The sequence below is a fragment of the Sardina pilchardus genome, chromosome 18, assembly GCF_963854185.1.
Source record: "Sardina pilchardus chromosome 18, fSarPil1.1, whole genome shotgun sequence".
NCBI lineage: Eukaryota > Metazoa > Chordata > Actinopteri > Clupeiformes > Clupeidae > Sardina > Sardina pilchardus.
In genome coordinates, this window is record NC_085011.1 from 14,753,852 (window position 1) to 14,771,431 (window position 17,580).

At 39.6% G+C, this 17,580-nt stretch overlaps 1 protein-coding gene across 1 annotated transcript; it reads left to right on the forward strand.

Annotated features, from left to right (window-relative positions):
* Positions 1-14,177: 14,177 nt before the first annotated feature.
* slc18a3a (solute carrier family 18 member 3a) lies at positions 14,178-16,701 on the forward strand. The gene has a single exon (XM_062519684.1). The coding sequence runs from the start codon at positions 14,617-14,619 to the stop codon at positions 16,165-16,167; it is 1,551 nt and encodes a 516-aa protein (XP_062375668.1). The 5' UTR covers positions 14,178-14,616; the 3' UTR covers positions 16,168-16,701.
* The last annotated feature ends 879 nt before the right edge of the window (positions 16,702-17,580 follow it).

A 17,580-nucleotide genomic window follows, 5' to 3' on the forward strand; every position in this document is an offset into this window, starting at 1 on the left:
ATTTTGTGACAGGTATGACCCACATCTGTTTTTTTCTTTGATGTTTTTGTGATTTTCGTCTTGGTTGAACCGTTGCATAGTCACTTCGTTGTGTGGTGTGGTATCTCACATCATTGTCTGTGTGTGATTGTATGTGGGTTTTGCAAGGTTGTGGTCGGTATGAGATCCTAAAAGGATATAATCTTTTTAGCAATGCCAGGGCTTTTTATCAACCACTCATTATAACTGCACAATTTCTGAGGCCACCCTCTCACAAGATGCAAAATAGGTTATAGAATAGAATAGAGATTTATTGTCATTGCACAGTAATACAATGAAATCTAGTGCACTTACGTACTGAAAAAAAGAGGTAGCACAATGTAGTCAGTAAGAAAATACATCCTCATCTCAGTCATTCAATACATTCATGTCGTCATACACGACCACACCATCAACTCAGTGCCATTTTATGCAAAGTAGTGCAAGATAATAAAAAATAAGTTCAGTGCAATGGGTTTGTTTCCAGGTCAGAGTTGAGTATGGTGATAGCTTTGGGATAGAAACTGTCGATGAACCTTGTGGTTCATACGCACAATGTCTTGTAGGCAAACATAATAAAGACTTCCATTTAAAGACAGGCAGGTCTGACCTCTTCGACCTTGATCAAAAGACTTTGGGGACAGAGCCTTCTGTGCTGCTGGCCCCAGTCTATAGAACAGTCTACCCCTACACATATGCAGTGCCCCTCCCTATAGGCTGGTTAAAACACTCCTAAAAGCACACCTGTTCTCTGAGGCGTTTGCCCTCTAACCCCCATTCCCTACCCATTCCTTTTGTTAAACCACCTTGGGTATCCTGAGAGGCGCTATAGAAATTTAAGCCATTATTATTATTATTATTGTTATTATTATTATTAAACCTATTCTGTGTAAATGGAGAAAATACAAATAAAAAAGCACTCAGAGAGCGCAAACCTCCGCCAACCAAAAAAATAACCGCCTCCTGGATCCAGACGGTGACGGATCACTCCCAAAATATTGCAATCGTTTCGTCCTTAGGTAATTTCAGACCTTCCCTGAAAATTTCATCGAAATCCATCCATAACTTTTTGAGTTATCTTGCGAACAAACCAACAAACAGACAGACAGAAAAACAAACCCTGATGAAAACATAACCTCCTTGGCGGAGGTAACAAAAGACCCAAACAACCATTCAACTGACGTGAATTCAGTGTTAACTCCAATTGTCTTTATTTAGGTCGTACAATTAATAAGCATAATTCAAACTCTACAATCATTGAACTTATTGTCTATATTTCTAGTTTTAAACACATCTGCATTAACCTCTGTTTCTGAGTCAGTTGATGAAATGTTGTACATATTCCAAATCTATATTTAAAAGAGCTATTTTTCTATTCGTTTTTCTGGGAAAGGGGGAGGGGAAGCATATGGTCAAAATCTATCTTGTTTGAGCTAGACTGAAGAGTAGGTCAGGCCGGAGGCAGCATTAGCAAAGCAACATTTTCTAATCCCATAAACAAGGGTGCTTTTCATAAAAACACATTCCCCAGGACCTCAAGATTAGCAGTGGGAAGGAGATTATAAGTCAAACATACGGTACTTGGATCTGATTCTCACAGGCAGAACTAGTTTTTAAAACAACAACAACAAAAAACATTTTCAACAAACTTTCCTTTGGAACAATATATAACATAAGGTATACAATGTAGGGGTTATAAATTCAGCAGTTATTTTACTACTGAACCATGAGATCTGCAACAATGGACAAAAGTCATCACAGCCATTCTGACCTTAAATGGCAAATCAATCATGACTTGTATTCTTTTCTAAATGAAATGAGTACAATGTATTAAAAACTATTAATAAAAGAATAAAATGCACAATTTATAAATAAGGACTTGAAGAAGCCCCAATTTCTGCTCAAGATCTCCAACTGTGACTCACTTACATGATTAGTACATATATGATTGTGCTTTTTGCTTGTTATATTCATCTGCTAAATCTAAGCACAAGTGTTCAGGTGTGTTTATGCGTCCAAAGACACACACACACACACACACACACACACACACACACACACACACACACACACACACACACACACACACACACACACACACACACACACACACACACAGTTTCTGTCAAGACAAACAATTAATTTTGCACCTACTGTAAGCCTTTCTGTCAAGCAGTTTTATGTTTATGTCTTCTAAATCATGTCCTTATTGTGCCTGTGATTGCCCATGATGTGTTATGCACTATTGTACTGTATCTTCTAACGGTAATAATGATGGCAAACGTAATTCCAAGCCTGTAAAGCAAGATAAAAGTAGACTGTTATATACTGGGATATATTTAGAGGACCAAAGTAACTGGAAAACAAAATCAATACATTTCATGATCAACGATGAAGTCAATAGTGCTTGTATGTCAACTACGTTTCATATTGGTGGCTTGTACAATGGATCCTATGTATGTTTGTATGTAATATGTGTCTAGATGGGTCTCTTATGAAAAAAACTCCAGTGACTAAGCTGCATTTTTTTTCCCCCATCATCACAAAAGAACTGTCCAAAAACTCTATGAATGTTTGGTTGTGCTCAATGGTCTAGTGTTGCTGTTGGCTTTGTTTAAAGGCTGATCATGTGAATTGCTCACTATTCAAGAGTGCTTTTCTCAAATCTGCTAATTTCCATGTTAACATGCTGCCTTCATCACAGTGAACTTTTGTTCAAATAAAAAACAAATCAATTTCTCTGGTCTGCTTGTTGTGAGCATGTTTATTATGTCCTATAATAACACTTAAAGGTGCACTATGAGATCCTGAATGATGTTACTTCTGTTGACGTTACACGTAAACAAACAAAACACTACTTTCCAATGCATGCTACTAAATCAAGTTTTCTCACTGCCCCCAACCCATATGTGCATGGTCACTAACCCCCAACCCCTCCCCTAAACATCTTGTTGGTGTTTGGCTTAAATATGGTTTGTTATGTTTTGGTACACAGCCTGTGCCCCAGAGTTTGTTTGACGTTTTACAGCCCCTGTGTTGTCTCCAGAGACCGTATTTTTTCACAATGTATTCAGGGAGCAGGCAGCAAGCTGATCAAAGGGAGATGCCTATCTGAGACAAAAATGAAATTGCTCTAAAAACCATGCAAGATCTCATAGTTTAAGGCACATGGTCTACTCCAGTCTAAGAGGTCAGTCAGCGATAGTGCAGGAAGTCACGTTTGTTTATGTTTATATTTATATTCAAATTTAGTAGCAGACATTTTTTTTTTCCAAAACAATGTCTACTTCAGTGTTCTGAGGGAAACTCAAACGGAACATCAAACAGCCAGGCTCGTTGGTATGGCAGTCAAAGTGCATACTCAACCTACTGTGATACTACTATAATGCATGATCAGCAACAATTGTGGACTGTGCTGTGCATCACTGATACAGTTCCATTATCCTCCATTGTATTCAATATCAGCACCGCTGAGGTACAAAGTGGTGCTACAAGAGACAGCTCGTCTTTGGTTGGTTAGTATGCTAACTCAAGTGACATTATGTCAACAGTTACTTCCACATTCTGTTGCTATTTCATGAAAACTTTTGGAAAGTCTTAAACAAAATAATCACTAATGGCAAAAATTGGCCGCATGGCTCTTTTTCTGCATGAAAACACATCAAATACTGTTATTTACCTCCGCCAAGGAGGTATATGTTTTCATCGGGGACCGGCGTTTGTTTGTCTGTCTGTCTGTTTGTTTGTTTGTCTGTCTGTTAGCAAGATAACTCAAAAAGTAATGGATGGATTTCGATGACATTTTCAGGGAAGGTCAGACGTGTCCCAAGGAAGAAACTATTAAATTGTGGGACTGATCCGTAATTCTGTCTGGATCCCAGAGGCATTTATGTATTTAGCTTAGTGGTGTAATGGCATGGTATGGCCATGTGGTGAACGTGGCCACAAAAATGAAAAGTTTTAAGCCCAATTCACACCAAAGATTCCCGACGCGACAAGACTGAGTTGCAGCGGTGTGAATTAGAAGTTGCACGTAGTTGCAACCAGTCGCAAGCCGTCGCAGAGCATTAAACACGTTGAGTCGCAGTCGCATGGTTTTAGAACGTCGCAGCTCGTCTCGTCGGGACGCTTTGGTCTGAACCCTACTTTAGTGGCATCTAGAACGAACAATCCATGGAAAAAACACTATCCAATCATACTGAACGAACTGTTAACGATGATTGGATTCTGATGCATCTATCAAACTGCAATCTGCTCCTCCCTCCTGTTCAAGCATTGCACGTACCTGTAGCCTACTCTGGAGGCGTGACTTCGGTGGAAGTCTGAAGAAAGGGGTTGGGACTTTTGACCTGTGTATTTTCAAAATGCAGCTTTGCTGGAGTCGTTTTCCAGGATCTTCTACCCTACCTTTAAGAAAGTCGAAAGTCAAATCACACTTGACACAACTGCCTTATATGGACTTCCTTCGAGAGAAGCAGATAGCCGGACATCCAGGACACCCAGCTTGGCTCATCTTCCAACCCCAATTAAATCGCCACATAACTTGGGTGTCACAGTTGATGACAGACTACATTTCTGTGTGCATGTAGCTGCAGTCACATAGTCATGTCAGTTTATCCTTTACAACATCAGGAAGATCAGACCTTATCTGAACAATATGCCTCAAACCTCTTGTGTAGGCCATGGTTCTTTCAAAACAGGACTATTGCATTTAATAATTAGCTGAGCTACCTGCTTGGCTAGTGAGACCATTACAGCTGATTCAGAATGCTACAGCATGTCTGGTCCTCAATCAGCCAAAGAGGAAACATCTCCTCTGTTTGTTATTCTCCATTGGGCTCCTATAGCAGCCAAATATTACATTCAAATCCCTCACTCTGGCCTAAAGGACGGCTACTGGATCTCTCACCCACTGTGGTTCTCTGATGTGTTGACCATCCATTAACGCTTAGAGATCACAATCACAACTCTTTTCTTTGATGGTTCCATTGGTGGAATGAGTTGCTCAGTGTTCTGTGTATGTGATAGTTTTGGGACTTTCAATAAATGTTTTAATAAATGTTCACCTTAGGCTTAAAAGTTATTGTTTGTTGGTGTTTGTTTTGTTTGTATAAAAAACTCATTCTTTTCATTGTTAATATTTGTAGTGTTGTTATTATTACTACTATCTTAAAGTATTTTCTTTTCAGTAAAGTAATGTTCATACACTAAAAGTCACTTTGGGCAAACGCATATACCATACAAATATTGTCTCTACCGTTATTTCATTTGAGCATTCATTTTAGAGAAGGGCAAGAATTACATGACTTCGATCTTAAAATAGAAAAAGAAAAAAACATTATCCCACTTGACGTCAAAACTACATAGAGATTTATGTTTTAAAAGAAAAACATCATGAGATTTTCAGCATGGCCAAGACTCCAAATGTAGGGATTATACCATATTTAGATTTAAAATCTCTGACACAAGACCATAATTTGTCCACTTATTGATTTAATTTTTTTTATCAGCTGCTTTTAACTTACAACAGCACTTTGAAGTCTTACATCTGAAAAATGCAGGTATTTACAGTTCAATTGGGATTAAGCATGGTAAACCAATGGACATTTCACATGGGGCTTTTCAGAAGATTACACAGCAATATGACATCTCAGAGTCAGTTTGGGTGAAGTTTAAAGGTGAGACCTGACAGTGTTACAAGTCTGTGTGTAATCTGGCGAAGGACTGCACATGAGATATCTGTTATGCGTTAGTCCTCATGTGTCATAACTCAGCACAATATTCACACCTTCACACAAGAAACTGATTATGACTTCATTCAGGCAAAAACGCCAGATGCATTGCTGGATTTGACATATGTGCTCCAAAGGTATGAATAACTTGAATGACACTAGATCTGTCACTGAGTGAGATGTAGACCATCTACTTCTCAGTGTAGCAAAGTACACTGCCACTTCCAAAGTGAAAATGTATTGAGGGCTGAACCACATCAATGTCATGCCATTCATTTGACCAAAATCTACACAGCATGACTATTTAGTTGGATTTAACATTACACAGCTCAGCATGATGTTATGGTTCACATCGAGGGAGTTAGCAGGCAGAAATGACGCAGATCAAACGACACACCAGTTCTGGCAAATCTCTAACGTTAATACTCAATCCGGAGAAAGAGACCATCAATGATTAATCTATGATCGCGTTGTGAATACAAAAATTATGTTATTGTGAATAATAAACAAGAAGGAAAGTAGTAATGAAACTGTTAAATGACTCAAAGTCAACAAGTTTGCCCTTTTAAAAGAAATTGTATTTAACAGATTGCAATTGCAGAGTAATCTGGATTAGGGATGTTTGCGTCATTGGTCTTTACAGAGATCACTGTTCTAATTCATTAAAACACTCCTTTCTGACCATATCACAGGGAAGGGCAATGGGATCTGTTTTCACTTCTCATTGAGTTAGTCATGTTGTGATATCCATGTTCACAATTAGTTTGAAATGCATTTCTATATATAAAGAATAGTGTCAACTATGTAACGTGACCAATCAAATGCCAATGTACATAATAGACCTTCAAAGTCAATTAGTACCATAACATCCTTTGTTGCGACTGAATAAGGAGTGAAATAATATACGCCATCATATCTCTTGAATTACACACACAGTCCGCAACTGAATGCTTTACCCATGGTCCCGTAGAAGTCTGACTGCACGAATGGACTGGCTGCCTTGTGGCTGTTCAGATGCATGACATGACAATGACAGATGCAAGACATGATTTTCTGATGCACCATCATTTGCGTTGCCATTTTGCGTTGCCATTTTACACTAAACGTTCCTGAATGGATTTGTATTACATAATAATCCCCAAAATTATTTGAACCTTTGCCCTTCAGCGTAAGGATTTGTAGAGCCATATCAATGATGGTCACTTAATAACCCAAACCTATTCCACACTATATCTATACTAACAAGGCATTAAATCAGCTGCTATTCCAACAGAATTTTTCAAGTGACGAGTTTGCCTGATGTGTTCAGACTCCATTAATGAAATTGTATCCCGTTCAAGCAGGATATTTTAATCCATTGTTGATGGTTCGTTCAACCATGGGGATTAAAATTGTGATCAATCTTTGCATTTTTCAATTTCCTATAGTTCTGTGTCAATCTATTTGATGTGACGTGCATAACAGCCATGAAATACGTGTGCAGGGATTTATTTACTATTTCAAAGTTCTTGGTTCTTCTTTCTGTTCTGCAGTTAAACCCACTCAAACAGAGCTCAGGCGACAAAAGTTTTGGTACAAAGGATAATCTTGAAATCTCTGCATTTGTTCCAGTGGTTCAATAAGGTGCATAATATACTTGTTATCAATAAATTGCATAATAAATATAACTTTCACTTTTACTATCTACAAAAATGTACTATATTTCTATGTATGTATTATTTACATACATGAAATGAGAGCGAAGTCTACTAGAAGTTCAGTTTTTTTACCCTTACTGCAATGGCGATTGTATGGCCTATAAGAGACAAGTCTGCAAACATCAGCATCGTACTTGTCTCACAGCCATAGCCTTTTTATTGACACCAAACAGATGTAAAGGATGCTCTCATTGTACAAGTTCATGGAATGACCAACATGTTAAAGCAATCTAAAAAGCACACAAGCTTTATTTTCTACTGATTTAAGCAGGGTTTGGCCAGGGGATTTTGCCTCACCATCAGAAATTAATACTTTTGACGAACACAGAAGATTACACAGTAGTCTTGCATCTCTAGAGCTTGGTTTCAAATGAGATCAGAGGGGAAACACAGGAAAAAATAGCAAAAATGTTGATCCCCAGGGAAGGCAATCCAGTTAGGAGGTGGGATTGGACTCTGACGTCTATCACTGCCCAGACACAAAATTAAAACCATATTATCTACAGTGAATGAAAAGACTGCCAAGGCAGACTGTCAGGGATTAGTCCAACAGATCGGGTGGGGGGTGGCGTGAGGGGGCATCCCAGACATACTGCATAGCATTCTTAGTTCTGCCTATTGCCCATCCAGGACATCATGATCTGCAGTACATAGAGGGGATGGATTGCACATTAGGAATTTTATTTTGATAAATATGATGTGGAGGCTTTGCTCCAAATTGCAGCAGTGTCTGTCAACTCATAATGAGAGAACTTTTATTTAATTTCAGATAAACAAAAACACAAAAACTATTCTGTGTAACACATTGATACAATTAGTAAAGAAGTGACTGAAAAAAAAGTGTCTGTATCATAAAATCATTTATTTACCACACCAGCCTATAGTCGGAGGTACTTCAGTTCAGACATGAAGTGGAAGGTAGACCTCTAGTGGTGGCAATAATAATGAAAATATATTTTATGAGGGGAACAAATAAAACAAACTATTTTTTTATTTTCTATTTACCTATGTATTTGCTGGTTTGTTTGTTTTATTCATTTCAACATTCTAAAACATCTTAAAGAAGTAAAGAAGTACATTTTAAAGAGCATTTCTTTGATAAAGTGGTGCAGTGAGCAGGCAGCAGACCAGGGAACTGGATGTTCAACCTGGGAGTGTGTGCTTATTAACCACAGAGTGCACACAAACACAGGCACACGCCAGACCACAAACACAAACACAAACACAAACACAGGCACACGCCAGGCACACACACACACACACACACACACACACACACACACACACACACACACACACACACACACACACACACTCACCAATATGCTGCCCTTGGGGTCAGGGAAGGGGATGATGTCATTAAGATGAAAGTCTGGTTTCTTGAGGTAGCTTCCCATAGTTTTTAGCTCTCCCCCCTCTGAGTGTCTTCAAGGTTAAATCTCAGACATTACTCTCCCTCTTCTTCACCACGGTGCATCTTTTGTAGTCTATGACGAGGGCTTATTCCTAACTCAAGAAGGTGGCCCTCTTGTCCCAGCTTAATGGTTCACTTCTGGGTGTGCGTATTTTGATTGCTGCTGGCCTGGGCAGGACCTACACTGAAGGTCTTTACAATAGATGTAGTGGTGCACAGTCTGCAATGTAAGCATGTCTCAAATAATGTAAGACATACGGATAAGACAATGATACAATAGATATGTTTATATCATTTGATTGGAAATCGTTTTTTTTAAAGTGTTGTGCAAAAAGGTGAAAGATATGTATTTCTAAAACAGTTTCAGAAATGTTCTTGGTCATTTAGCCCATCCTGCCCCACAAGACATGCAGTGGAAGGTAGACCTCTAGTGGTGAACAATAAAAATGAAAATATATCATACAAATATATTATAGAAAATACATGGATTTTCTATTTACTATTTAACTGTTTATTTGCTTGTTTGTTTGTTTTATTCATCTAATTCTAGACAAGTATTTTTTTTTTAAAAGAACACCTCTTTGATACTGTGGTGCAATGAGGCAGGCAGCAGATAAGGATCTGGATGTTCAACCTGGAAGTGCGTTTACAGTATTAACCACAGAGTGCACACACACACACACAGGCACATACCGCACACACAAACACACACATAATGTATTTCTAAACATTTGTAGAAATGTTCTTGGTCATTCAGCCCACCCTGCTACTATCCACTGTCCTGCACTAACTCTCCTGCTTTTTTACTGTAACATGCACTCTCCCAAACTGTACAAAACTAAAACTACAAAACACATAGGGGGTTAGGGGGCCTGTGGTGCAACAGGCTACAGCGCTCATACCATGTAGCCTAAGGGTCTGAGTGCCCACAGGGACCCAGGTTCAAGTCTGATTTGCGGTCATATCCCGATCCCACCTCATATCTCTCTCCCACTTGCTTCCTGTCACTCTCTTCACTCTAAATAAATAAAGCCAAAAAAGCCAAAAAATATACTTACATTTTTAAAAAAAAAAAATCTAACCCACATAACCCACACTGCTGCCATAACGGGTGCCATAACGGGTATCCTACACTCACCCTGTCAGACCTAAAAATGAATGCAATCACATACATTGCAACCACAATGTCACAGGACATCACCTATCACTCATCTGCCCCGTTTGTGCAATGACGTTAGGACACAGGTATAAGGCTACCTCATAGCTGTAATTAACGAGTTGACACGCCCCCAACCCACCAACCAGCAGCCTGGTACTGTCTGTGTGATGTTCTGTCCTGAGTTGTGCTTTTTGTTATCTGTGCTGTGCTGTTATCTATACTATACTGTGTGTAGAACACAATGTGTAAAGCTGCCATTTTAGACAAACTAGTCCTGACAGTGTGAAGAATACAATGAATTGCCCCATTGGAGGAAAGTGAGCAGAACATCTTTGACAAAAAGTTGACAAAGTAAAACTAGCTGCAGAATGTAGAGATTCAAGGTATACTGTAATAAGACAGCATAGATGATGCAGCGGGGTTGGGCTTAAGAAGACAGTAAGTGAGATGGCTGATGGCACCAAGTCAGTGAGCCTCTGGCTCTGGCAGAGAAGGACTGGGTATGGGAATTCATACAGAGAAACATTAAAGGATGGCCCCTGGCTGATGATCCTGCACCGTCAGTCAAGTGGACAACAAAATCTGGATTTAAACTAGAAAAGCACTCAGAGAGTGCAAACCTCCGCCAAGCAAACACACAAGCGCCTCCTGCATCCACAATGTTTTGTTTTGATTTCTCCTTCACTAGACTGACCTGCCACTTTCTGTAACAATAATTACCAACATTGTTGTGTGCAAATAAAGTCTGTCTATCTGTCTGTAAGTCGTTACTGATGGCATTCCTTTCGCCCGCATTGATGCAATGAAGGGCCCTGGCAAAAGAGACAATGATTCTCTTTTTTTACCAGCAGATGTCAGAACTAAACTACAGTATGGGGAGACCGGGTATGGTTGTAACATGCAGTGTTTCCCACACATAGACTAATTTGTGGCGGTGCGCCACAGATTCAGCACCGGCCGCCACATATTGAGTTTCGTTATTCTATTTTGTTTATTTATTTATTTATTTTTAACGCTAAAAAACACGCAGTATTCGTTAAACTGAATTTCCTTTCCCTGCTCTCCCTCTCTGTCAATCACGCATCTGTCTCTCATACACACAAACACACGCACACACACAGTCCCTCCCTTCCATGCACACCGCGTCTGCATGGAAGACATTTAATGTACATAAAACATTCACAATCGTGAACGCAATGACGCACAGAAGACGACTAGCTAAATTACTGTTAGATCCGTTTAGCATCATTAGTAGGCTGTGCTGCAGACATTTTATTAAAACTCTTGCATTCAAGTTGACTGACCATCTCAATACCAATGTTTTTCAACTCCAACACTTAAAGGGGCCTGTCCCAAGGAGAAAAAGTATGAGCTTATCTGTCCTGAACAGAAACTGAACAGTCCAACCCCAGTAAGATAAACCTAGCCTGCTACTTTGTTTACAATATTTTGAGGCTTCAACCAGACAGCTGAATTTAAGAGGTGGAGTAATAATATGAATAGTAGGCCTAGGCCATAATCTGCATAAAGATTGCTGTTATGAATATCAGAAATGTCAGGAGGCCTATATAGAATGTAGGCCTATAATAGAGTAATTATTCACAATTACATAATGTGTGTGCTTCAAATAAAGAAAAGCTTTACATCTTGTTAAAAAATCATTCACATTATATGACAGGAGAGCGATAAAAAGGCGATGCAATGAAAAATATGGGTGCACCTACACTTTGTGCCGGTACACACACACACACACACACACACACACACATACACACACACACACACACACACACACACACACACACACGCACACACGCACACGCACACACGCACACACACACACACACACACACACACACACACACACACACACACACACACACCTCTAATACAGTATATTGCATGGTGTGGTCTCTCTTGTGTCGTTTATCTAACTGTTACAACTTGCCCTAGTATGTGTTACCCTAGTTGTGGGGTAGGCTGTAACAAAAGATCACCTTGTATTCTACATCAAATGTCAAGGTCTGTGTGAGCTACAGGTGCTGAAGCAAAAAGCTGAAACAACCATTCCAGGTCTCCCCTAATTTACAGTTTTTTCCAATCGTTTACACACAATTTTGAAAACGGGGCTCTTTTTGTCTGAACACATCACACAATTAACCAAACACAACACCCAATCAGCAGAACATAACAGATTGTTAGCAAAATGAAATATTTCTGTCAAAACAATAAACACATTGATAAAACATTATACTGTTCTCATATCACTAACACATTCTTTGAATGATTTCACACTGTCGCTATCTTATACACAACATCACAATAAATTCAAAACACATCTGTAAAAACCCTCTTCCAATATATGGATCTTATTCAGACATATTGTTTGAGAGCATTAGGATAATTTAGATGACAAAAATATTTTGATGAACCCTCATCAAGCAATGCACAAACTTGATGCTGCCGACAATATTCATTTATTTCACTGTACCATATGTTCAGTTACAGTGACAAGTCAATCAACAGAAAATGGCAAAATATAGTTCTTACTACTGTAAAGTGTAGAAAAATAAAAATCTGTACACAAACAAAAAGTACTGTACACTTACAGTCACTGAAGAAAAACTAAAGCAACAATACAAACAAGTAACAACAATACATAATACTCTAATCATCTCTCTGTCTAGCTGGATCAGGCCATATGAGTTCACCACATCACAGGCTATGGGTGCCTCTCATTTGGGCTTTTATACGTCCTCCCTCGCTCCTCTGGCCTCGATCCTCACTGATCGACATAAAGAATGATGGGGCGAAAACAATGGGATAGTCTATCCAGTGTTAGTTATAGATCAGTGGGAACGCCCCTCGAGGATCGAGCATAACACACCTGAGTGCTGCGTTTTCAATTTTGCACATGTGTGCTTACACACCTGGTGGATGTGATTATTCAATTTGTTCATTTGTGTGGTCATTGGCAAGCCAGGGCTTTATAATGAGAAGGAAGTACCTAACAATCTTTATCTGTGTCTAAGGTGTGAAAATGTGTTTTACGTTTTGACATTCACTGTGTGTAATGTTTCGCAAAAAGTGTGAAGCTGAATTTGTGCTTACTGTTGTACTACTCTGCGCAGGTGTTTTGCTTCTTAAGTGCTAAGTATTGTTAACTGTCTGATAACCTTAATTTTAGTGTGTATACGATTGGAAAAAACTGTATATACAGTGTAATTGAGTTTCTCGCCCACGAGAGGGCGGCAGTTGGCCAACCACTCCAAATAGCTCCAATAACAATGCATCTAAATAGGCGTAAGAAAAAGTGTTGTTGTTTGTTTTCGCATTGACACTAATATGACCTATGCTATGTCATAAAAGAGTGTAGCCTAAACTGTGCTCACATAAAGGTAGGTTACAAGTCGATCTCCAATAAACGCACTGGCCTATTTCTTGTTCAGATATGCTACAGCAGGTGGCGTAGTTATTTCGCTAGCCTAGACTGGAAATTAGTGCTCTACTCTGTCTCCGACACAAGTCAACGCTGTTCATGAAAAACAAATGGAATGTAATGACAGACCGACTCATTATCAGTCATTATGGCTAGCGGTAACCTTTTCCCATCTTGCATACATGTTTTTAATAGGACTAGTCGGTGATTGATCCATCTACCCATGGTCGAGTGAAGATGTGAAGTCTCCAAGACTTGCGCTTCTCGTTTCAACAACTGGGACAAATAACTGTAATTTCACACAGTTTTAAAATGGAAAGTAACGAAAAGCAAAACAATCAGATTTAAATGTTGTGTTGTCAACCCGTGTTCAGTTTCATTGCATAAGTAGGCCTACAGATAATTGCATGACATTTGTCATGAACTGGTGCATTGACAAGTCATTCCTGCTCAACCCTACATAACAGAGCGCAAAAGTGCACCATCCAGCGTTAGTTATACTGTTACCACCACATAACAATCCATCGATGCAGTAGCTGTGATGTGCTTAAATGGCAGGGGTCTGTGTGCAATATCAGCATGGAAAACGGCTAGCTGGGAATCAAAGAAGGGGAGGGGAGGCAAGTCAGCAGTGCGTCACAGCCCTTGGAAAATACGGTGAAAGCTTTCTAAGGTACTAACAAACATGCCACTGTATACCAACCAGTGACATCAGACCAGAGTTTGCCAAACAGTGATGGTATCATACTTTTCTGCGTCACAGGTGACTGAGCATCAGCAATTATCCCACCTTTTTGACGGAGGAAGAACATCGGTCCACTAACTTGCAAAATAATTCAAATTTACAGGATGGAACAGAAGTTAACACAGACTTGAGTTTATTTGGGTCCTCCTCGTCACTGAGCAGGACAAAATACAATGAAACAAGGTTGGATAACCTACGCTGACAAGAAGATACCTCAATAGAGCGCAAAGGGGGGCGAGCGCAATGAAGTACAGCAGCACGCGAAGGTAAAAAAAAGTTAGTTTATTAGTGTTGAAAGAGGACTGGAAGTGAGCGACAAATGTGATCCGGCAGCGTAGAACACATTGGTACAGATCAAATACAAGTTTAAAAGCTGTGATTCAAGAACGAAGATCCGACAGATCGGCACGTCATGGCTTCAGAAGGATCCATCGGTTTAGCGCAGTCTGCTGCTGTGAAATTATCAGAAATGGGGGAAAGAACTAAGCATTTGGGCAATGCCATACAAGACCCCGACCGGCAAAGGAGAATAATATTAATTATTGTCTGCGTTGCTTTGTTATTGGACAACATGCTGTACATGGTGATAGTACCAATTATACCCGACTATCTCGTAAGTCTAGAGCAAGAGGCAGAACACGCCCAAGCAGTTTTGCATATGAATAATTCTAACAGCACAGCGCACATCGGAAAAGAAAACTTTGATGTGGAAATCGGTGTACTCTTTGCTTCCAAAGCCATTTTGCAACTCCTAGTAAATCCATTCACAGGAACCTTTATTGACCGTGTTGGGTATGACATTCCACTCCTAATTGGACTTACTATCATGTTCCTATCCACCTGTATATTTGCTTTTGCTGAAAACTATGGAACTTTGTTTGCAGCGCGTAGTCTGCAAGGTTTGGGATCTGCATTTGCAGACACTTCCGGAATTGCCATGATTGCCGATAAGTATACAGAGGAGGCAGAGAGGAGCCGTGCCCTGGGCATTGCCCTTGCATTCATATCTTTTGGGAGTCTAGTGGCGCCCCCTTTTGGAGGTATACTTTACGAGTTTGCAGGGAAGCGGGTCCCATTCATTGTCCTTGCCTGCATTTGTTTAGCTGACGGTATATTATGCCTCACTGTACTGAAGCCCTTTTCAAGCAGTGCTCGAGAGAACATGCCCATAGGCACTCCCATTTACAAACTCATGATTGATCCCTACATTGCGGTGGTTGCAGGGGCGCTGACTACCTGTAACATCCCCTTGGCCTTCCTGGAACCCACCATCGCGAATTGGATGGAGGAAACCATGAATTCGTCTCAGTGGGAAATTGGACTAACTTGGTTGCCAGCGTTTTTCCCTCACGTTCTTGGTGTATACCTAACTGTGAAATTAGCAGGTCAATACCCTCATTTACAGTGGTTTTATGGGGCACTAGGAATGGTTATCATTGGTGCAAGTTCCTGCACTGTGCCAGCTTGCAAAACATTTGGACAACTCATATGGCCATTGTGCGGTATATGTTTTGGTATTGCATTGGTAGATACGGCTTTGTTGCCAACACTTGCGTTCCTTGTAGATGTGCGTCACGTGTCTGTGTATGGCAGTGTGTATGCTATTGCAGATATATCCTATTGTGTGGCCTATGCCCTGGGGCCAATAGTTGCAGGTCAGATAGTACACAACTTCGGCTTCATCCAGTTAAATCTGGGAATGGGACTTGCCAATGTTCTTTACGCACCGGCTCTATTGCTGTTGCGCAATGTGTGCTTAATGAAACCGTCCCATTCTGAAAGAAATATGCTATTAGAAGAGGGAGCCACAGGTCTTTACGATACCATAAAAATGGAGGAGCGCCAAAACAAGGGGAAAATTCTCAGTTCAGCGGGTAACTGTGTGTCAGTTGATGAAAATGGCACCTTTGCGCAACCGAGGGGATATTCTGAAGAGGAAACATCTGGACCAGAATACATTTAACACTCCATGGCACCAACGCTCGTGCAGCCTCTCCCATTCCTATGAGTCAGACTGAGTGCCCTCAGTGTGATGCATACATACCCTTACCCCCAAATTACTGATTATGTAACTCTTTTAAGGTTACTTTTCTGTTTCTTACACAATCTCTTGAAGACATACGTATTATGTTGAATTCCATTTAGCCACCCGTCTTTTGAGACTGATTGAAACTGTAAATCATGGGTAGGCTAAACAGAATGCTGGACATCCGTTAAATTAATGTTCTAGCTCTATATTACTTACTGCTTGTTCGAAATCATATTCAGGGATGTATGCTGTGTTACACATGTCGAAGTCATATATTGCTCGTTTTTCAGTGTAACATTCAGTAGTCTGGCCCACCCTTTGCTCTGTTTGTGCTGCTATGACTTTTATGCACTGTCACACGACACTTTCTCGAAAAACGGATTGAACTGAATCCCAAGTCGCATTGTCTGTTGTCTGGATTTGGTGAGAATCAATGTACCTCTGGAATGCATACATGTATAATGTGAAATATTTGCTGTATATAGATGTAACATGTGTAAATAAATAAATAAAAAATAATACGTGAATTGATTTTTTGCAGTGTGTTTTGCTCTTCTAACATAACTACATTAACTAATAGCCTATTGGTCGGTTGAATTAAAACATATTTTATCCCAGACTTGCCATTAAAACAGTTTTGTTGGGTTAAGTCAAGTCATTTCATTTGTATAGCACATTAAAAAAAAAGAAAAAAACAGGAGTTGACCCAAAGCGCTTAATCTTAAAACCCAGTTGATTTATAGGCTACATTTGATATTTGATTTGGATATTCATAAAGCGAGACCTACAGTATATTAATGACATTAATTAACTGATATAAAATGTTTATGTATAAATATGCCTATGCTTGAGAATTTCACTCTTTCTAAAGCTCAGTTAGTCTGCAGGTCCTTTCTCACGGCCCATCTTAAATGGGGAAAGGATGGCTGTATGTTGCTTCACAAAAAACGTTGTTGTATGCTGCTGTCAAAAAACAAACTGGCAGAACTGATGTCATATAGTTCCCTATTTGGTTTGATGTCTTTGGTGATTTAAGTGAGGACAGTAGGGATCATTTATGGCTGATTATGAAATAAATCTCAATGTGCTATTAAAGGTAAAATATAGTAATCTATAACGATATACATGTAGCGTATCATGTACTTCCATAAGCAAGGACTGCGATAATCAGGCTACAGGATGAATAATCCGTTGTTTTTTTTATGTCCACAACTCTTGGTCGCTGAAATGTCAGACAATCTACATGAAGCACCTTAACCTATAATGTATATGAGATGATTATGCAGAGATTAATGAATGACAACTAAATCATCGAAAAGTAAAAAAGCTTCATGCTTTTCGAGCATC

Bases quoted from the DNA above. Each gene is read 5' to 3' on its own strand.
- slc18a3a (XM_062519684.1), top strand. From the start codon at position 14,617: ATGGCTTCAGAAGGATCCATCGGTTTAGCGCAGTCTGCTGCTGTGAAA.